This window comes from Molossus molossus, unplaced genomic scaffold (genome assembly GCF_014108415.1).
Source record: "Molossus molossus isolate mMolMol1 unplaced genomic scaffold, mMolMol1.p scaffold_m16_p_4, whole genome shotgun sequence".
In the NCBI taxonomy this organism is placed as follows: Eukaryota; Metazoa; Chordata; class Mammalia; order Chiroptera; family Molossidae; genus Molossus; species Molossus molossus.
This window is the reverse complement of record NW_023425377.1, coordinates 36,842,368-36,863,517: the sequence shown is the minus strand read 5'-3', so window position 1 is coordinate 36,863,517 and position 21,150 is coordinate 36,842,368. Positions and strand designations below refer to the sequence as shown.

Sequence of the window (21,150 nt, the reverse complement as noted above, 5' to 3'; positions counted from 1 at the left end):
CTATTTTTTAATTGGATTCTTTGTCTTCCTTTTGTTGAGTTGTATGAGTGCTCTATATATTTTGGAAATTAAGCCCTTATCTGATGTATCGTTGGCAATTATGCTCTCCCATACAGTGGATTCCCTTTCTGTTTTGATTCTTATTTCTTTTGGTGTTCAGAAGTTTTCTACTTTGATGTAGATTCATTTATTAATTATTTTCTTTGTTTCTCTTGCCCTAGGTGTTGTATCAGTGAAAATTCTGCTGTGTATGATGTCTGAGATTTTGCTGCCTACATTCTCTTCTAGGATTTTTATGGATTCATGAGTCACATTTATGTTTTTATTCATTTTGAGTTAATTCTTGTGTACAGTGTGAGTTGATAATCTAGTTTCTTTCTTTCTTTCTTTCTTTCTTTCTTTCTTTCTTTCTTTCTTTTTTTTTTTTTTTTTGCATGTAGCTGTCCAGATTTTTTCAACACCATTTATTGAAGAGACTGTCTTTATTCCATTGTATGCTCTTGCCACCTTTGTCAAGTATTAATAGAGCATAATGTCTTGGGTCAATTTCTGGGTTCTCTGTACTGTGCCATTGCTCTAATACCTATTCTTGTGCCAGTACCAGGCTGTTTTGATTACAGTGGCTTTGTAGTATAACCTGATATCTGGTATTGTGATCCCTCCTGCTTTGTTCTTCTTTTTCAAGATTGCTATGGTTATTCGGGGTCTTTTTTGGTTCCATATAAACTTTTGGAGTATTTGTTCTAGTTCTCTAAAATATATCATTGGTATTTTAATGGTGATTGCATTGACTCTAGAGATTGCTTTGGGTAGTATGGACATTTTAGTGATATTCTTCCAATCCATGAACAAGTTATATGTTTCCAGTTTTTTACATCTTTCTCTATTTCTTTTTTCAATGTCCTATAGTTTTTTGTGAACCAGTCCTTTACTTCTTTGGTTAAGTTTATTCCTAGGTATCTTCATTTTTTTGTTGCAGTGGTAAATGGGATTGTTTGTTTAGTTTCTCCATTTGTATGTTCATCATTGGTGTCTAAAAATGCCAGTGATTTCTGGATGTTGATTTTGTATCCTGCTACTTTGCCAAATTCATTTATTAAATCTAGTTGTTTTTTGATGAAGCCTTTAGGGTTTTCTATGTACAATATAATGTCATCTGCAAATAATGATAGTTTCACTTCTTCCTTTCCAATTTGGATCCCTTTTATTTTTTCTTGTTTGATTGATGTGGCTAAGACTTCCAGTACTATGTTAAATAAGAGTGGTGAAAATGGACATCCCTGTCTTGTTCCTGTTCTTAAGGAATATACTTTTATTTTTTTGGCCATTGAGTATGATGTTGGCTATAGGTTTGTCATAAATGGCCTTAATTATGTTGTGATATGATTCTTCTGTTCACACTTTGGTGAGTTTTTTTATAAAAAATGGATGCTGGATTTTGTCAAATACTTTTTCAATAACCATACCCTGAATAACCATAGCAATCTTGAAAAAGAAGAACAAAGCAGGAGGGATCACAATATCAGATATCAGGTTATACTACAAAGCCACTGTAATCAAAACAGCCTGATACTGGCACAAGAATATGTATTGATATGATCATATGATTTCTGTCTTTCATTTTGTTTATATGGTGCATCACATTTTTTGATTTACGAATGTTATAGCAGCCTTGCATCTCTGGAATAAATCCCACTTGGTCGTGGTGTATAATTTTTTTTTAATATATTGCTGGATTTGATTTGCCAAGCTTTTGTTGAGGATTTTGGCATCTATGTTCATCAGAGATATTGACGTGTAATTTTCTTTCTTTGTAGTGTCTTTTTCTGGTTTTGGAATTAAGATTATACTAGCCTCATAAAAAGAGCTTGGAAGTCTTTTTTCCTCTTGAATTTTTTGGAATAGTTTGAGGAGAATAAGTGATAGTTCTTTGAATGTTTGGTAAAACTTCCCTAGTAGTCTGGACCAGGGCTTTTGTTTGCTGGGATTTTACTGATTGCTTCTTCTGTTTCCTTAATTGCTATTGGTCTGTTCAGGTTTTCTGACTCTTCCCAGTTGAGTTTTGGAATTGTCTATGATTCTAAGAATTTGTCCATTTCACCTAGGTTGTCAAATTTGTTGGCATATAACTGTTCATAGTATTTTCTTACAAACTTTTGTATTTCTGTTGTGTCTGTTGTTACTTCACATCTTTTGTTTCTAATTTATTAATTTGGGTTTTCTCTGTGTTTTTTGTTGAGCCTGGCTAAATGTTGATCAATCTTGTTTATCTTTTCAAATAACCAGCTTTTGGTTTCATTGATCTTTTGTATTGTTCTTTTAGTTTCCATGTCATTTATTTCTGCTCTGATCCTTATTGTTTCTTTCCTTCTACAACCTCTGGGTTTTTCTTTCTTTTTTTAATCCTCACCTGAGGACATTTTCTATATTTTGTTCAGATAAAGTGGAAGGGTGGGAGAGAGAGAGAGAGAGAAACGTCAACATGAAAGGGACACATTGAGTGGTTGCCACCGCATGACCCAACCAGGGCCAGGGACAAACTGCAACCGAGGTACATGCCCTTAGCAGGAACTGAACCCGGGTCTCTCTGGACCGCAGGCCAACGCTCTAACCACTGAGCCAAACCGGCCATGGCTCTGGGTTTTTCTTTTTTTCTCTTTCTAAATCTATGAGTTGTTGGGTTAGATAGTTTATTCAAAATTTGTCTTCTTTCTTGAGGTAGGCCTGTACTGCTATGAACTTCCCTCTCAGGACTGCTTTTGCTGTGTCTCATAGATTCCGTATTGTTGTATGTTCATTCTCATTAGTTTCCAGGAAGTTTTTTATTTCTTTCTTGATCTCGTTGGTAATGCATTTGTTGTTTCATAACATGCTGTTTAGCTCCATGTGTTTAAATGTTTTTAAGTGTTTTTATTGTAATTGATTTCTAGTTTTATGCCATTGTGATCTGAGAAGATGCTTGATATGATTTCAATATTCTTGAGTTTGTAGAAACTTACTTTGTATTCTAACTTGTGGTCTGTCCTTGAAAATGTCCCATGTGCACTTGAGAAGAATGTATATTCTGAAGCTTTGGGGTGAAAAGTTCTGTAAATATTAATTAAGTCCAACTGATCTATTTCTTCATTTAAGGACTCTGTTTCCTTATTAATTTTTTGTCTAGAAGATCTATCCAGTGGTGTCAGTGGGGTGTTAAAGTCACCCACTATGATTGTATTGCTATTGATTTCTCCCTTAAAGTCCTGCAGAAGTTTTTAAAAATATTGTGGTGCTCCTATATTCGAAGCATATATGTTTACCAGGGTTATATCCTCTTGTTGGATTGGTTCCTTTAATATTATGTAGTGACCTTCTTTGTCTTTTATTATGGCTCTCATTTGGAAGTTATCTTGTTAGATATGAATATTGCTACACTTGCTTTTTTTCATTTTCATTTGCCTGGAAAAATTTGTTCCATCCCTTCACTTTCATCCTGTGTGAATCTCTTGTTGTGAAGTGGGTCTCTTGTAGACAGCATATATATGGATCGTGTTTTCTTATCCAAGCAGCTATCCTATGTCTTTTGATTGGAGCATTTAGGCCATTTACACTTAAGGTTATTATTAATATATACTTATTGCCATTTTTATTTTTATGCCTGTGTTTCTCTCTCTCTCTCTCTCTCTCTCTCTCTCTCTCTCTTTCTCTCTTCATCCTTCCTCCTCCTCTTCCCCCTCCCCCTCCCCACAGCTGTTCCTTTAGTATTTCTTGCAGTTCTGGTTTGGTGGTAGTAAATTCTTTTAGGTTTTGTTTTGTTTTTGTTTTGTTTTTTATCTATGAAGCTCCTTATTTCACTTTCAATTTTGAATGATAGCCTTGCTGGATAGAGCAGTTTTGGATTCAGGCACTTGCCTTTTATTACTCTGTATACTTCATTCCACTCCTTTCTGGCCTGCAGTGTTTGTATTGAGAAATCAGCTCACAGTCTAATGGAATCTCCCTTGTAGGTTACTTTCTATCTCTTTCTTGCTTCCTTTAAGATTTTTTTTCTTTGTCTTTAATGTTTGGCATTTTATTATGATGTGTCTAGCAGAGGGTCTTTTTGGGTTCATCTTGCTTGGGACTCTCTGTGTTTCCTGGACTTGTGTGACTTTTTCCTTCATCAAATTAGGGAAGTTTTCTGCTATTATTTCTTCAAACAGTCTCTCTATTTCTTTCCCCAATTCTTTTCATTCTGGTACCCCTATGATGCAAATATTGTTACATTTTGTATAGTCCCAAAGCTCCCTTACACTCTCCTCCTGCTTTTTTAATTTTTTTATTTTTCCCATTTGCTGCTCTATTTGGGTGTTTTTTTTCTACCTTGTCTTCTAACTTGCTGATTCTGTCTTCAGCTTGTTTTGATCTACTATTGAATCCTTCCAAGGTATTTTTCATATCAGCCACGTCATTGTTTATTTCCACTTGATTTTTATTCATAGCTTATACCTCTTTTTTTTAGGCTGTGTAGTTCCCACTGAGCTCATTATAATTCTCATGAAGTTGCTTGTAGTTCTCACTAAATTATTTGAGCACCCTTAAAATGATTGCTTTAATTTTTTGTTGTTGTTGTTATCCTCACCTGAGGATTTTTTTTTTTTTCCTTTTATCCTCAGATAGAGCAGGAGGGAGAGAGGGAGGAAGATAGAGAGAAACATCTATGTGAGAGAGACACATCGAGTGGTTGCCACCCACATGACCCCAACTGGGGCCGGGGACAAACTGCAACTGAGGTATATGCCCTTAGCGGGAACCAAACCCAGAGACCCTCTGGTCTGAGAACCAATGCTCTAACCACTGAGAAAAACCAGCCAGGGCTGCTTTGAATTCTTTATCTGACAGATTGCTTGCTTCCATTTCATGTAGTTTCTTTTTTGGTGATTCCTTCTTTTCTTTCATTTCTTTTTCTCACCATTTTAGCAGTCTGGTAGTTTCAGGCCTGGTGAGGGATGTTGGGATGTGTAGATAGGTGGGTGTGTATCAAATAAAACTACTATGCCTTTCAGACTGTTTTAGTGAATGGCACCTCTTGCCTGCTATGGGCCCTAGAGAATTGACAACTGGCAGCTGGTATTGTTTTGTTGTGGTAGGTGCTGCTAGGGTGGTTGGGTCCAGCTGGTATACTGCTGGGATATGTGCATCCAGCTGGTGTGCTGCTGGGGTGTGTGGGTCTACCTGCTGCACTGCTGGAGTGTGTTGGTGCCTTGTGGGGCTCAGCTCCTGATCAGTCATTTCTGATGCTTCTGGGGCAAGTGTCAGCTCCTGGTTTGCAGTGCTGCTGCTGTTACCAGGAGGTGCGCTCAGCTCTCAATCCTCTGCTGCTTTTGGGGGCTAAGGATGCTCAGCTCCCAGGACTTTGCTGCTGCTGGGGAAGGGGCTCCACTCCAAATCTGCTGCTGCAGTTGTCAGGGGTGGGTCTTGGCTGCCTGGGCCTTGCTGCTGCTTGGGTTGGGGCACTGCTCTGGATCAGCCTCTGTTGATGCTGCTGGGGATGGGTCTCAGCTGCTGATCTGTGCTGCTGTTACCTGGGGATGGATGTCTGCTTCTGAGCTTCAGCTGCTGTTGGGCGTGGGGATCTACTCCTGAGCCAGTCACTGCTGCTGTCAGGGAGGTACTGGGCTCCCAAGCTGGTACTACTGCTGCTGGGGGTAGTGCTTGGCTCTAATCAGGCTGCTGCTGCTGCTGGGATTTTGCTCTGCTCCCAAACTGGTGCTGCTGCTGCTGCTGTGGGGGATGGTACTTGGCTCCCGAGATGGTGCTACTGCTGCTGCTGTGGGGGACGGTGGTCCCAGTTTCTACCTTGGGAGCAGGCACTTTAATAGTGCTGCTGCAGTGTGCTGGTCCACATTGACAAAGCAGTTTTCACTGGTCCAATGGTGCAAGGTGCACTGGTGGACGCGGGTCACTTGACCCTAGCTACTCCCTGCTGCCTCCTCCCAGAGAAGACCAGCAGATCTTCTAAAATGGTGGGGCCTTCCGGCTAAGCAAGGAGAAGTGTGCTGACAAGCCACTTACCATGGTAGCTGACTGCTCCCCATGCACAGCACCAGAGCCCTCTCAGGTCCTTAAATTTAGGTGGAATATTATGCTGGACATTATTATGACTTTAACTTAGTGGCCAGTTTAGACAGTAGTGATGTCCTTTACTTGCCACAAGGTAGTAACCCATCATGCAAGCCAAGGGAAGATTGATACTTCCATTTGCATTCAGGACCCATGGATGGAAATGCAATGGCCTAAGGCAATGTTTGATCATCTACCTGGATAAACTCTCCCAGTGACCACAATCCTCATGATCAAGATCTTCCTTTATAGTTTTGATTTTTTTATCTTGTTTTATTCTTGGTTGCAAAAAGAAGTAGGATCTAGATGCTCTAGCCCTATTAAATAGTGATAAACCATTGAAAGTGTGATTATTTATAACAAGTAAGATTCACAGAGCTAAACAAGTACATGGATTACCTATTGCATGCAGACCCCTGCAGAAGGCTTCTTAGGGGGCTGCTCAATGACCCTTATGTTCTCATTGGGGAAACAGCTCAAGACATAATCAAGTACAAATGGGGTATAAGCTAAATGTCTAGATCCTGCATGAATCTAGGACCCTACTATTTCTGAGGTCTTACTTTTATCCCTACTGTACCACCAGCACAGCAACATTCACAACGATGGGAGCCATTCATTATGCTAGATCCTACAAAACATAGTTGTGAATAATTCACCCATTTCCCCTGAGCAGTCTTCTGAGGGATATCAAATAGGTAATAACAAACAAAAAGGTCATGACAATACAGGGCACAGTGTGGTTATGGTGTAGGAGGTACATTGAGATGTATGATCAAAGAGTGGTGCCACTAGTCCAGCAGGGGGTGTGGGAAAATTGCCTGGTAGAAGTGACATCAAGTTCGGTGAATACTAAACGATCTGGGCGAGGGCTGGGAAGACACATAGAGAGTCTGTTCTAGGTTCTAGATGGTGGGAACACATAAGTTCTGAAGGCCAAGAAGAGAAAAGCAAATTTTGAGAACAATAATGGCAATTAGTTCAATATGGCGGGAACAGAAAAGGCAAATGGTAACTAAGCCTGTAGAGGTGGAAATCTGGCTGTTACCGTGAAGGCAAAGGGTGCTACCAGGTGTTAGGAAGGGAGCACTTGAGCACATGTGCATCTTAGAAAGCACACTCTGTTAGCAATGTGGACTGTGATTGGAGTATGGGGAGGGAGGCCCATAAAGATGCTGGAGATGTCATCTAAAAGTAAGAAAGGGGCCCACTCTTCCATGTTCCCTACAAGTAAAAGCCATTTTGGAAAGCAAGTCACAATTCAAGAGTATTTTTAGTGATTTTGGAGCAATACTGTAACCTACTTCCTATAAGAACCTTGCTGTTTGTCATAGCTGTAAAATGCACAAATGGTAGTTCTCTAGGAGAAAGGACTGAGTTTGCTAAAATTTAAATACCCACAGAGTAAAAACAAAAGCAGCTAATAAGAAATGTGTTATTGAATTTGAACAGAAGCTAGAGAAGTTTTATTTCCTGTTCTTTTTATCTTTTCAAAAGCATGGCTCTGCAGTGATTTGCCATATTATCATTCATTCTTTGTATCATTAACATTTGGGAAAATGCCTGAAACTGTCACCATGAGACGAGCAACATGTAGAAACTAGAAATGCAGTTTGGGAAAATTAGAAAATAAAACTCTTAAGGAGGAGGGTTTAAAGTTTCGTTAAACATAAAGATGATGCTAAACAATTTCCCCCCTATCTTTAAGAGTTGTTGGCTACTGAAATGTCATCAATTAGGCCTTCATTACATGCTCTGTGATGCAAAACCAATTATTCTCATAGTCTTTGTCCTAGGAATACAGAGACCACTGATGTAGACAGACAAAGTGAGGGCCAATTTTGGCAAAGTGAGAGCCAAACATATATTCAGACTGGTACCAGTTTTAAAAAGAAAGTCTTTGGTACATCCCTGATGCCCTCTGTTCCTTCTCCCCTCATTTTTGAAATGCAGACAGATCTGTGCATGGTGTGTGTGATACCATCACCTGGCTCTGTCCCTTGCTCTTTCTCTGGAACCCTCCCTGCTGCAGGTGTTTATCCTCATTGCTCAGAAGCCTGAAAGTGATCCTTACTAATGACTGTTTCTCGGCAGCCCCTCCCCTGCAGTGGGACATTTCATCTGCTTGTGGCTTTTTGCCCTGATCAGGTTCTCTTCCCATATTTGGGTTATTTTCTGGATGCCCCTTCCACTGAAAACCAGGTCAGGCTTCCTGTAACACTCCTTGCACACTGAAACTTCAAGCACATTAGGTTTGTCTTAGAATTAAACAGGCATTTGGGTACTTATCTATTAATTGGGAGTTCCTTGGGGGCAGGAATGAGGTCTGTTTTTATTCCTGCTCTGTACCCAGCATTACCAGAGCATTCTGGTACTCAAACAGTGATGAAGGAAGAAAAAAGAAAGGAAGGAAGGTAAATTGAGGTCAATAGCTGGGCATTTAATCTGAGGGCAATAGGAAGCCATAGAAATTTTTTAGGTAAAACTGGATCAATTTTTCTCAAACTAATGTGTATTGAAATCCCCTAGGATCTTGTTAAAATGTAGATTCTGAGTCAGTGGGTCTAGGGAAGAACCTGAGATTCTGCCTTTCTAACCAACTCCCTGAAAAGGTGAGGTCTGTGGTTCACAAGCAGGCTAAATAGCAATCCCAGACACTGAATAAAGAAGAGTTGGATTTATTTAAAGGTACAGAAATGGGGCATCAGGATATCCAAAGGGTAGGGCTACATAGCACCAGCCAAGGAGTATTGGGTCGATGATGGCAGCTCCTAGGAGCTGGAATCTCGTCCTTATATGCAACCACTGGCAAGGATCTTTTGTCATCAGTGGGTTTGGGGGACTTGGTTGGTGGGCTTGGGGGTGGGGTTGGGTCAGAAGGAATGCGGATGTGCAGTCAGGTGCTTCTTTGGCAGTTTTTGTTCCTTGCTTGCTTTCATTCCCAGTGTCCAGCGTTTACTGCCCAACCAGTCTTCCTGGTCCTTGTTCTCCTGTGGCAGGCAAGCATAGAAGATAGCCATTAAGGATTATATTACCTTGTAAATCCTAACATTTTCCTTCTCTTTCTGATTGGTAATAATTACTGTTATGGAATTGGAGCAGAGATTTCTTCTGTAGCTGCTTCCTGCTGGTTTGTGGGCATAGAGGTGTCCCTAAACTGTGTTAGCATGTTAGGGAATTGGGGAATAAGTGTAGGTACAAGTTCTATAGACCATGGTCAGGGCCAGTTGTTTGCTGGTAATAGTTCATACATAGTTTTGGAGAAAGAATGGCTGGTGTGGATGATGCAAGGCCTGAAGAGAATGAGAAGAATTATTGAGGTAAGTGGACCCAAAACAGGTGGAAGCCATGTCATATTAGATAACCAGGAAGAGAGGGATTGCCCGATGTCTCTGTTGATTATATTTGTGTAACTATTCCACTGTTCATAGGTTTTTTATATGCTAGTTTCAGTAGGACCAAAATTGTTAACAAAGTGAAGAGTAAGTATCAACAGAAACTGTTTTTTCAGTCAAGGTGGGTGAGGAAGGTGGGACAAGTAGTGATAGAAGAAAGAAAAAAATAATAGCAGTTATCCTTTTACTGGACAAGGCACTCTATTTAATGTACATATGTCTTACCTTAAAATAGATTTCATAATGTAGGGACTATAGTTACTCATCTTTTAACATGAGGGAACTAAAAGTTAGAAAGAATTAACAGGTGGTCCTGGGACCTTGGCTACTGTTAGTACTGGGGATCACCCTGGTACTTGCTGGACTTCATGGTAAATCATTTTACTTCTAGTCTGCTCTGGAGTTGGGGTCTCAGGGGGAAGAAGAGATATGAGTTTGGTTTCAGGATTCTGAAGACTTCAGTATGTCAATGAACCCTAAGAATTTCATGTATGTTCTTCAAATAGTAGGACAGAGGGCAAGGAAGCATGGAGCAGATGAGTTATAGGGTCTTTTCTGGTGCGGTACCAGGATGAGCAGTTCAGATAATGGGAGGTGTGGAATTTCAGAATGTCAACATGCTAGGAAACTTCCTGGAGGAGGCGGGCATAGCTAGACTTTTGAAAACAGGATCTTGGCAAAAGGGAGAACAAGGGACTCCTAGGAAGGAAAGGGAGCTGAGGAAATGAACCCATCCTGCATCCACTGAAAGGGGAACATTGATTTCCATTCAGATGACTAAGCAAAGACCTCTCTGTATCAGTGTCCGACTTGAGGTGAGACCAAAAAGTAACATCGTGAAGGCTGCATGGCAGAGATGATCTGGGATATGGGGATAGGGAGGCAATACAATACATACATACATACAATACATAGAAGCAGTCAGTGGTAGACAAGGCAAAGCTGAGCTGCCATCTTAGTCTCCACTTGTCCCTTTCCAGTTTGGGATATGCACAGTGGGCATTTTCTTAGTTTTGACAACTGCAATTTTAAAACTCCCTCTTGTGCCATCTGACTTCCAATCAGAATGTATTCCTAAGCCCCTCTTAGAGCCAACACTTCGGAGAAGGATAAGTTAGAAGCAAGAGGGTGGGAGATATTAGAGCATGTCACTGCTTCTCTAGCTCTTGCTATCTCCTACATCAGATTCATCTAGGTTTCCTCCCATTATTGCTTGAACATACCCATAAACACTTTCAGGGCTGGAGAGCTCATTTCTGCCTGAACATGGCACACTCCAGTGATGCATAATAATCTCCAGGTCCCTCCATGCTGTCTCAAAGTGTAATAGATCCTTCTTTTTACAGCTGCATAGTATTCCATTATGTAAATGTACCACAGCTTTTGTATCTACTCATCTGCTGATGGGTACTTGGGCTGTTTCCAGATCTTAGCTATTGTAAATAATGCTGCTATGAACATAGGGGTGCTGATTGGTGTTTTGGGATTCTTAGAATACATTCCTAGATGTGGGATCATGAGGTCAAATGGCAGTTCTATTTTTAATTTATTAAAAAACTCCACAATCCTTTCCACAGTGGCTGTACCAGTCTACATTCCCACCAGCAGTATACCTAGAGTACCTTTCTCTCCACATCCCCACCAGCACTTTCTGTTTGTTAATTTGTTTATGGTAGCCATTCTGGAAGATGTGAGGTGATACTTCATTGTCATTTTAATTTGCATCTCTATGATAATTAGTGATGTTGAGCATTTTTTATATGCCTCTTGGCTATTTGTCCTTGAAAAAGTGTCTGATCAGGTCCTCTGCCAATTTTTTAATTGGATTGTTTGTCTTCCTTTTGTTGAGTTCTAGGAGTACTTTATATACTTTGTAAATTAACCCCTTATCAGATGTATCATTGGCAAATATGTTCTCCCATACAGTGGGTTGGTTCCCTTTTGATTTTGATGCTAGTTTCTTTTGCTGTGCAGAAGCTTTTTAGTTTGTAGTTCCATTTGTTTATTTTTGTTTGTTTGTTTGTTTCTCTTTTTCCAGGTGATGTATCAGTGAAAATTCTGCTACATGAGATGTCTGAGATTTTGCTGCCTACATTTTCTTCTAGGATTTTTATAGTTTCATAATTTACATTTAAGTTTTTTATCCACTTTGAGTTTATTTTTGTGTATGGTGTAGGTTGTTGGTATAGTTTCATTTTTTTGCATGTAGCTGTCCAATTTTCCTAACACCATTTATTGAAAAGACTGTCTTTACTCCATTGTATGCTCTTGCCTCCTTTGTCAAATATTAATTGAGCATAATGGCTTGGGTCGATTTCTGGGTTCTCTGTTCTGTTTCATTGATCTATGTTCCTGTTCTTGTGCCAGTATCAGGCTGTTTTGATTACAGTGGCTTTGTAGTATAACTTGATATCTGGTATTGTGATCCCTCTAACTCTGTTCTTCTCTCACAAGATTGATGCAGCTCTTCTGGATCATTTTTGGTTCCACATAAATTTTTGGAGTATTTGTTCTAGATATGTAAAATATGCCATTAGTATTTTCATATTCTATTGATATAATCATGTGATTTTTATCCTTCATTTTGTTAATGTGATGTATCACATTTATTGATTTGCAAATTTTCATATGGATTGCATTCAAGTTATAGATTACTATGGGTAGTATGGACATTTCAATCATGTTAATTCTTTCAATCTCTGAACATGCTATGTTCTTCCACTTGTTTATATCTTTCGCTATCTCTTTTTTTCAATGTCCTATAGTTTTCCAAGTATAGGTCTTTTAACCTCTTGGTTACATTTATTCCTAGGTATCTTAATTTTTTGTTGTTGCAATGGTAAAAGGGATTGCATTTTTAGTTTCTGTTTCAGAGAGATCATTATTGGTGTATAAAAATGCCATCGATTTCTGGATGTTAAGTTTGTATCCTGCTACTTTACTGAATTCACTTATCAACTCTAATAGTCTTTTGGTGGATTCTGTAGGTTTTTCTATGTATAATATCATATCATCAGTGAATAATGACAGTTTTACTTCTCCTTTACAATTTTGATGCTTTTTATTTTTTCTTCTTGTCTTATCACTGTGGCTAGGACTTCCAGTGCTATGTTGAATAAGAGTGGTGAAAGCAGACATCCCTATCTTGTCTGTTCTTAATGGAAACACATTTAGTTTTTTTCCCATTGAGTATGATGTTGGCTTTAGGTTTGCTGTAAATTGTTTTTATTATTTTGAGGTATGATCCCTCTATTCCCACTTTACTGTGAGTTTTTATTAAAAATTAGTGCTAGATTTTGTTGAATGCTTTTTCTGAATCTATTGATATAATCATGTGATTTTTATCCTTCATTTTGTTAACGTGATATATCACATTAATTGATTTGCAAAAATTCTACCAGCTTTGCATCCCTGAAATGAATCCCACTTGGTCATGGTATATGATCTTTTTAATGTATTGCTGGATCTTTTTTGGTAATATTTTGCTGAGGATTTTAGTATTTGTGTTCATCAGAGATATTGATCTATAATTTTCATTCTTTGTCACTAGTGTCTTTGTCTGGTTTTAGACTTAGATAATGCTGGCCTCATGAAAAGAGCTTGGAAATCTTATTTTCTCTTTAATTGTCTGAAAATATGACTGTTTTTAAAGATTTTTAATGAATCACTGTGGTTAAATAGTTGGCATATTTTCTTTTGTTACCCACACTTTTATATTAATCCATTGAACAAATGTTTATTAAACATTTATATTTTGTTACTCACTGTGCTAGACATGGGGAATACTATAGTCATGCGCCTCCCTTAATGGGAAGGCAGACAGTAACAAGAATCAGATACACTGCCCTGGTTGTTGTGTTTCAGTTGGTTGGATTGTGGTCTTGGGTTCAACTTCCAGTCAGGGCACATGCCCAGGTTATGGGTTCAATGCTAGAATATGGCACATAAGGGAGGTGACTGATCAGTGTTTCTCTGTCACATGTATGTTTATCTTTCTTCCTTTTCTTTCTTCTTGCTCTACAAAACAAACAAACAATAAAAACATATCCTCTGGTGAGGAGTGAAATGAATAAGAACCAGTTACAGCATGGTCAGTGCTATGAAAAGGACAAATGTGATGAGCTGGGTGAAGTGGGTAGGAATATATAGATCAAGGGAGCACTCTCTAAGCAGGTGCTATCTGAACTGAGACCTGGAGCATTAGACTTCTCCAGCATAAGTCAGACTTTGCATTTTCATTTTATTTTATTTGTATCATACAGATTTTCATTTCTAAAACCAATCTTTAATATCTCACATAAACAAAAAGATCTTTGAGGATCCTTTGATTTTTTTTTCCAGAGTAAAAGTGTCAGGAGGAGAAAAAGATAGAAAACCACTGTGTTTTATCCCCAGCTGTGATTGGTCATTTCTTGCTCTGACTTCATAAGGTGTCATTGTGATGGAATGACAAACCAGTCCTATGTAAGACCCTGGCTGGGCTGAGGTTTATGTCCATGAGAGCCCAGAAAGCTGAATTGTGTACTTGTTGTACTTGAAATGAACTAGTTGGCTTGTTTTCCATTTTCATTTTTTTCTTATTATTATTTTCCTTTGGTTTTTCTTCTTCTTCTTGTGTTTTCTTTTTCTCCAACTTTGTTTTTTCTTTTTCCTTTTGTCTTTACTCAATTTTTTTCCTTTTTCTTTTCTTAATTTTTTCTTTTGTTTCCTCTTTTGAAATTTTTTTCTTTGTTAGCTCCCCAGACAAAAAAAGGCTAAGAAAATACATTAGCACCAAACCAGCACTGCAAGAAATGTTAAAAGGACTGCTGTAATTAGCAGGAGAAATGGGAAGAAAAAAATAGAACCACACTAAACAAAAATGGCAATAAATAAGTACATATCAATAATCACCTTAAATGTAAATGGACTCAATGTTCCCATAAAAAGACACAGAGTAGCTGATTGGATAAGAAAGCATGTCTCATCTATATGTTGTTTACAAGAGACTCACCTCACAACAAAAGACTCACATAGATTGAAAGTGAAGGGATGGAAAAAAATCTTCCAAGCAAACGGAAAGGAAAAAAAAGCTGGGGTAGCAATATTCATATCTGATAAAATAGACTTCAAAATGAAGGCCATAACTAGAGACAAAGAAGGCCACTACATAATATTGAAAGTATCTATCCAACAGGAAGATACAACCTTGATAAACATATATGTACCCAATATAGGAGCACCAAAATATATTAAAAATCTTCTGGAGGACTTCAAATGAGAAATCAATAGCAATACAATCATAGCAGGGGACTTCAACACCCTGCTGACATCACTGGATAGATGCTCTAGACAAAAAAATTAGCAAGGAATCAGAGACTCTAAATGAAGCACTAGACCAAATGGATTTAACAGATACCTACAGAAAATTATACCCCAAAAACTACAGAATTCACATTCTTCTCAAGTGCACATGTGACATTCTCAAAGATAGACCACATGTTAGGGCACAAACTAAGTCTCTACAAGTTCAAGAAGACTGAAATCATATCAAGCATCTTCTCAGATCCCAATGGCATGAAACTAGAAATCAATTGCAAGAAGAACATACAAAGTCATTTGAACACATGGAAGCTAAATAGCATGTTATTAAACAATGAATGGGTCATTGAGGAGATCAAGGAAGAAATCAAAAACTTCCTGGAAACCAATGAAAATGAAGACACAACAACACAAAATCTATGGGATGCAGCGAAAGCAGTTCTGAGAGGGAAGTTCATAGAACTACAGGCCTACCTCAAAAAACAAGAAAAATCTCTACTAGACTATTTAACTTCAAAACTTAAAGAACTAGAGAGCAAAAAAAAGGAAACCCCAAAGCAAGTAGAAGGAAGGAAATAGTAAAGATCAAAGCAGAAATAAATGACATAGAGACCAAAAAAACAATTCAAAGGATCAATGAAAAAAAGAGCTGGTTTTTCGAAAAGATAAACAAGATTGATGGACCCTTAGCTAGACTCACCAAGAAACAAAGAGAGAGAACCCAAATACACAAAATCAGAAATGAAAGAGAAGTAACAAGTGACACCACAGAAATACAAAAGATCATTAACAACTACGATGAACAATTATATGGCAACAAATTCAATAATCTAAGCGAAATGGACAAATTTCTAGAAACACATAGTCTCCCAAAACTGGACCAGGAAGAGATAGAAAACTTGAACAGACCAATATCAACAGAAGAAATTGAAGATCTAATCAAGACTCTCCCAGCAAACAAAAGCCCAGGACTGGATGGCTTCACGGGGGAGTGTTACCAAACATTCAAAGAAAAACTAACACCCATTCTCTTCAAACTATTTCAAAAAATTCAAGAAGAAGGAAGGCTTCCAAACTCGTTTTATGAAGCCAGCATAATTCTAATTCCAAAACCAGAAAAAGACACTACAAAGAAAGAAAACTACAGGCCAATATCCCTGATGAACATAGATGCCAAAATCCTGAACAAAATACTAGCAAATTGGCTCCAGCAATACACCAAAAAAATTATCCACCATGACCAAGTGGGATTCATCCCAGGGATGCAAGGCTGGTACAATATTTGCAAATCAATAAACGTGATACACCACATAAATAAAATGAAGAATAAAAACCACATGATCATATCAATAGATGCCGAAAAAGCCTTCAAAAAAATCCAGCATCCATTTCTGATAAAAACGCTCAGCAATGTGGGAATAGAGGAATCATATCTAGACATAATAAAGGCCATATATGAAAGACCTACAGCCAACATCATACTCAATGGGCAAAAACTAAAAGCATTTTCCTTAAGAACAGGAACATGGCAAGGATGCCCACTTTCGCCACTCTCATTTAACATAGTACTGGAAGTCTTAGCCACAGCAATCAGACAGGAAGAAAAATAAAAGGGATCCAAATTGGAAAGGAGGAAGTGAAACTGTCATTATTCGCACATGACATGATACTATATGTAGAAAACCCCAAAGACTCCATCAAAAGTTTACTAGACTTAATAAATGAATTTGGCAAAGTAGCAGGATACAAAATTAACATCAAGAAATCAATGGCATTCATATACACCAAGGATGAACTCATAGAAAGAGAAACTAAGAAAACAATCCCATTTACCATTGCGGCAAAAAAATTAAGATACCTAGGAATAAACTTAACCAAAGAAATAAAGGACCTATTCGCAGAAAACTACAGGTCATTGTAAAAAGAAATAGAGGAAGATAAAAAAAAAAGTGGAGGCACATACCCTGTTCATGGATTGGGAGAATTAACATCATTAAAATGTCCATATTACCCAAAGAAATCTACAGATTCAATGTAATCCCCATCAAAATACCAATGGCATACTTCACAGAATTAGAACAAGTACTTCAAAAGTTCATATGGAACCAAAAAAGACCTCTAATAGCCACAGCAATTTTGAAAAGGAAGAACAAAGTTGGAGGGATCGCCCTGGCTGGTTTGGCTCAGCGGTTAGAGCGTCGACTTGCGGTCCTGAGAGACCCGGGTTCGGTTCCCGCTAAGGGCGCGTACCTCGGTTGCAGTTTGTCCCCGGCCCTGGTTGGTCGTGCGGGTGGCAACCACTCGATGTGTCCCTTTCGCGTCGATGTTTCTCTCTCTCTCTCTGTTTCTCTCTCTCCCTCCCAGTCTACCTGAAGAAAAAATGGAAAAATGTCCTCTGGTGAGGATAAAAAAATAAAAAAAAAGTTGGAGGGATCACATTACCAGATTTCAGGTTATACTACAAAGCCACTATAATCAAAGCAGCCTGGTACTGGCACAAGAACAGGCATATAGACCAGTGGAACAGAACAGAGAACCCAGAAATGGACCCAAGGCAATATGCTCAATTAATATTTGACAAAGGTGGCAAGAGCATACAGTGGAGTAAGGACAGCCTCTTTAATAAATGGTGCTGGGAAAATTGGACAGCTACATACAGAAAAATGAAACTAGACCATCAACTTACACCCTACACAAGAATAAACTCAAAATGGATAAAAGACTTAATTGTGACTCATGAATTCATAAAATCCTAGAAGAAACTGTAGGCAACAAAATTTCAGACATCTTATGCAGCAGAATTTTCACGAATATATCACCTAATGCAATAGAAACAAAGGAGAAAATGAACACATGGGACTACATTAAACTCAAAAGCTTCTGCACAGTGAAAGATACAATCATCAAAACGTAAAGGCTACCCACTGTATGGGAGACCATAATTTCCAATGATATATCAGATAAGGGGTTAATTTCCAATATATATAGAGTGTTCATACAACTCCACAAAAGGAAGACAAAGAACCCAATTAAAAAATGGGCAGAGGAACTAAATAGACACCCCTCCAAACAGGACATACAAATGGCTAAGAGACATATGAATAAATGCTCATCATCACTAATCATCAGAGAGATGCAAATTAAAACAACAATGAGGTATCACCTCACACCTGTCAGAATGACCGCCATCAACAAATCATCAAACAACAAGTGTTGGTGAGGGTGTGGAGAAAAGGGGACTCTAATACCCTGCTGGTGGGAATGCAGACTGGTGCAGCCACTATGGAAAACAACATGGTGTTGCTTCAAAAAATTAAAAATTGAACTTCCATTTGACCCAGTGATCCCACTTCTAGGAATATACCCTAAAAGCCTGAAACACCAGTCAGAAAGAATATATGTACCCCCATGTTTGTAGCAGCACTATTTACAATAGCTATGATCTGGAAACAGCCCAAGTGACCATCAGTAGACAAATGGATAAAAAAGCAGTGGTACATATACACAATGGAGTACTATGCAGCTGTAAGAAAGATCTCTTGTCCTTTGAGACTACATGGAGGGATCTGGAGAGTATCATCTTGAGCTAACATCTGGAAACAGCCCAAGTGACCATCAGTAGACGAATGGATAAAAAAGCAGTGGTACATATACACAGTGGAGTACTACGCAGCTGTAAGAAAGATCTCTTGTCCTTTGAGACTACATGGAGGGACCTGGAGAGTATCATCCTGAGTGAGGCAAGGCTAAGAGAGAAGGACAAATATCATGATCTCACTTATTTGTGGAATATAATGAACATAACATTCTGAGGAATGGGGTAGTCCCAGAGACGTGGATGTGGGGTACCGACTGACAATCCCCCAAAGAGGGGATGGTGGGGGAGAGATAAACCACAGAACTTATATGCATGTATGCATGAACAGTGGACATGGACAACAAACTGGGTACAAGGCAGGGAGGGAGGGGAAGGGGGAAATCAGTGGGGGGAAAAGGAGAAATATCTGTAACAAAAATTAATTAATAAAAAAGAAAAAATAAATTAAATAAATTTTTTTCTTTGTTTTAATTCTTTTTGTTTGTTTGTTATTTTAATGAGTCACCATGTCTGATGACTTTGCAGCCCTCTCTGCTAGCGAGGAGCACCTTATTGGTAATTAAATCCTCCTCAACAACATCGGCAAGGGATCATTTGCTGACGTGAGGCTAGCTTGGCATACTTTGACTGGCACAGAAGTTGCAGTAAAAATTGTGTATTGGCATGGCTCCTCTGAAGTTTTACAAGAAGTCCATTGTGTTAAGGGTTTAAATCATCCCAACATTCCCAAATTGTTTGAGGTGATTGCCACTGAGGACAAACTGTATCTGTTCATGGAGCACGTGAGCGGTGGGGACTTACTGGGAGAAGAAAGGCCGCATGATGGAAGAGGAAGCCCGTGTCATGAACCAGCAAGTAATATCTGCGGTACAATACTGCCACCAGAGGCACATTGTCCACAGGGACTTAAAACCTGAAAACATACTCATAGACAAAGACATGAACTCTAAATTATCAGACTTTGGCTTCAGTAGGGAATTTACAGATGAAAAACTTACCACCTTCTGCGGCACCGCCTCCTACATGGCTCCAGAGACATTAAAGCTTGAACCCTATGAGGGCCCGAAGGCAGATATCTGGAGCCTCGGGGTAGTTCTTTACAGGATGGTAACAGGCCAACTGCCATTTGTTGGGAATAACTTTAGAGAACTTAGCAGTAAGATCATGAGTGGGCAGTTCTTTATACCATACTTTCTATCCCCATTATGTCAACAACTATTGAAAAACTTAATGACCCTTGACTCCAGCCAGAGACCAACCTTAGAAAATATAATGAAGGACCGCTGGCTCAACATGGGCCAGACAGAGGAACTGAGGCCATACAGTGAGCCACCCTGGGGGGACCTGAATCCTCAGATAATAGAAATAATGAGAAATATGGGATTTGAACAGCAAGAGATACAGAAATCCTTAACTGGAAAAAAAATATGATGCTATTACAGGAACTTACCTGATTTTATCTACATCAACATCCAAAATGAAGGGTTGGACCTTTAGGGTAAGGCCTTGTCCTTCCCCTGACCCCAGCATCAGCCTTTTCCCAACCCAAGGGGCTCAGGCATCAGGGAAGAAAGGCGGAGACCCAGCCATTTCCACAGCCAGCCTGGTGTCAAGGGTGCTCCCTTCCTCAGTCATCTTGGAAGCAGAGAAGAGCATTTCACCAGCCATCCTAGAACTGAAGACCACCACTGCCCCAGCCAGCCAGGAACCAAAGACCACCACTGCCCCAGCCAGCTGGGAACTGAAGACTATCACTGTCACCACCAGCCAGGAACTGAAGACCATCACTCCCCCAGACAGCGGGGAAGTGAAGACCACCACTGTCCCCACCAGCCAGGAACTGGAGACCACCACTGTCCCAGCCAGCCGGGAACTGGAGACCACCACTGTCCCCACCAGCCAGGAACTGGAGACCACCACTGTCCCCACCAGCCAGGAACTGGAGACCACCACTGTCCCAGTCAGCCAGAAACTAAAAACTATCACTGCACCAGCCAGCTGGGAAGGGAGGATGACAAATCCCTCAGCTAGGGTGGAAGCAAGGACCACCACTTCAGTACTTGGTCTAAAGTCCTGTACCGCCACCACCAGTTCAGCCCTCCTGTGTGACCCTGGGGCTTCCCCCATCACCCACATCAGCAGCACCAGCAGCGTTGGTGGAGCCCCCGAAGAAACCACCTGTGAAAACTTCCTTCAGGCTGCTCATCCTGATGGTGGATCCCAAGCCCCTTCCTCTGGCCACATCCAGGGCCGACAGAGTAAGGCCAGGAGGGCCTTCAGGTTCTTTTTAGGACTGATGTGCTGTGTGCCCTCCAGGGACAGACAGTGTCTCAAAAGGACAAGAGTGAAACCAAAATAATTTTTAACGTGTGGACGGCCATGGTAGGGCCACAGTCAAAGGAGCTGGGAACATAGGCAGCGCCCCCAGAATGTTGAACCTGAATTTATACTAACTTATACTGCACATTTACTATGTTCAAATCCCTGTGCCAAGTAACTTACCAGTTTTATCCCATTAAATTTTCCTAAGAATCCTATGAGGTAGGGACTGTTGTCTTATTGTTCATTTGAAGAAAGTATCACCCAAATAATTGGAAATAATAAAATGGAGTATTTGCTTTCTGTTAAATATTGCTTTAATTATATAAAAAATTGAAACAGCTTTAAGATTCTAAATAGGGATTTGTTAAATTATCTCAGTTATACAATGGAATTCAGCCATCTTGACTTTGGAAATAATGGTGTGGAATACTTTTGACACGCACATTTCTGTAT

General features: G+C 39.5%; 1 protein-coding gene across 1 annotated transcript; it reads left to right on the top strand.

Moving 5' to 3' along the window:
* Window positions 1-18,881: 18,881 nt before the first annotated feature.
* LOC118643577 (serine/threonine-protein kinase MARK2-like) lies at window positions 18,882-20,734 on the top strand. The gene is given in 3 exon segments (XM_036281694.1): window positions 18,882-19,177; window positions 19,179-19,791; window positions 19,793-20,734. Coding segments are annotated over 3 exon segments (1,851 nt in total).
* Window positions 20,735-21,150: the final 416 nt, after the last annotated feature.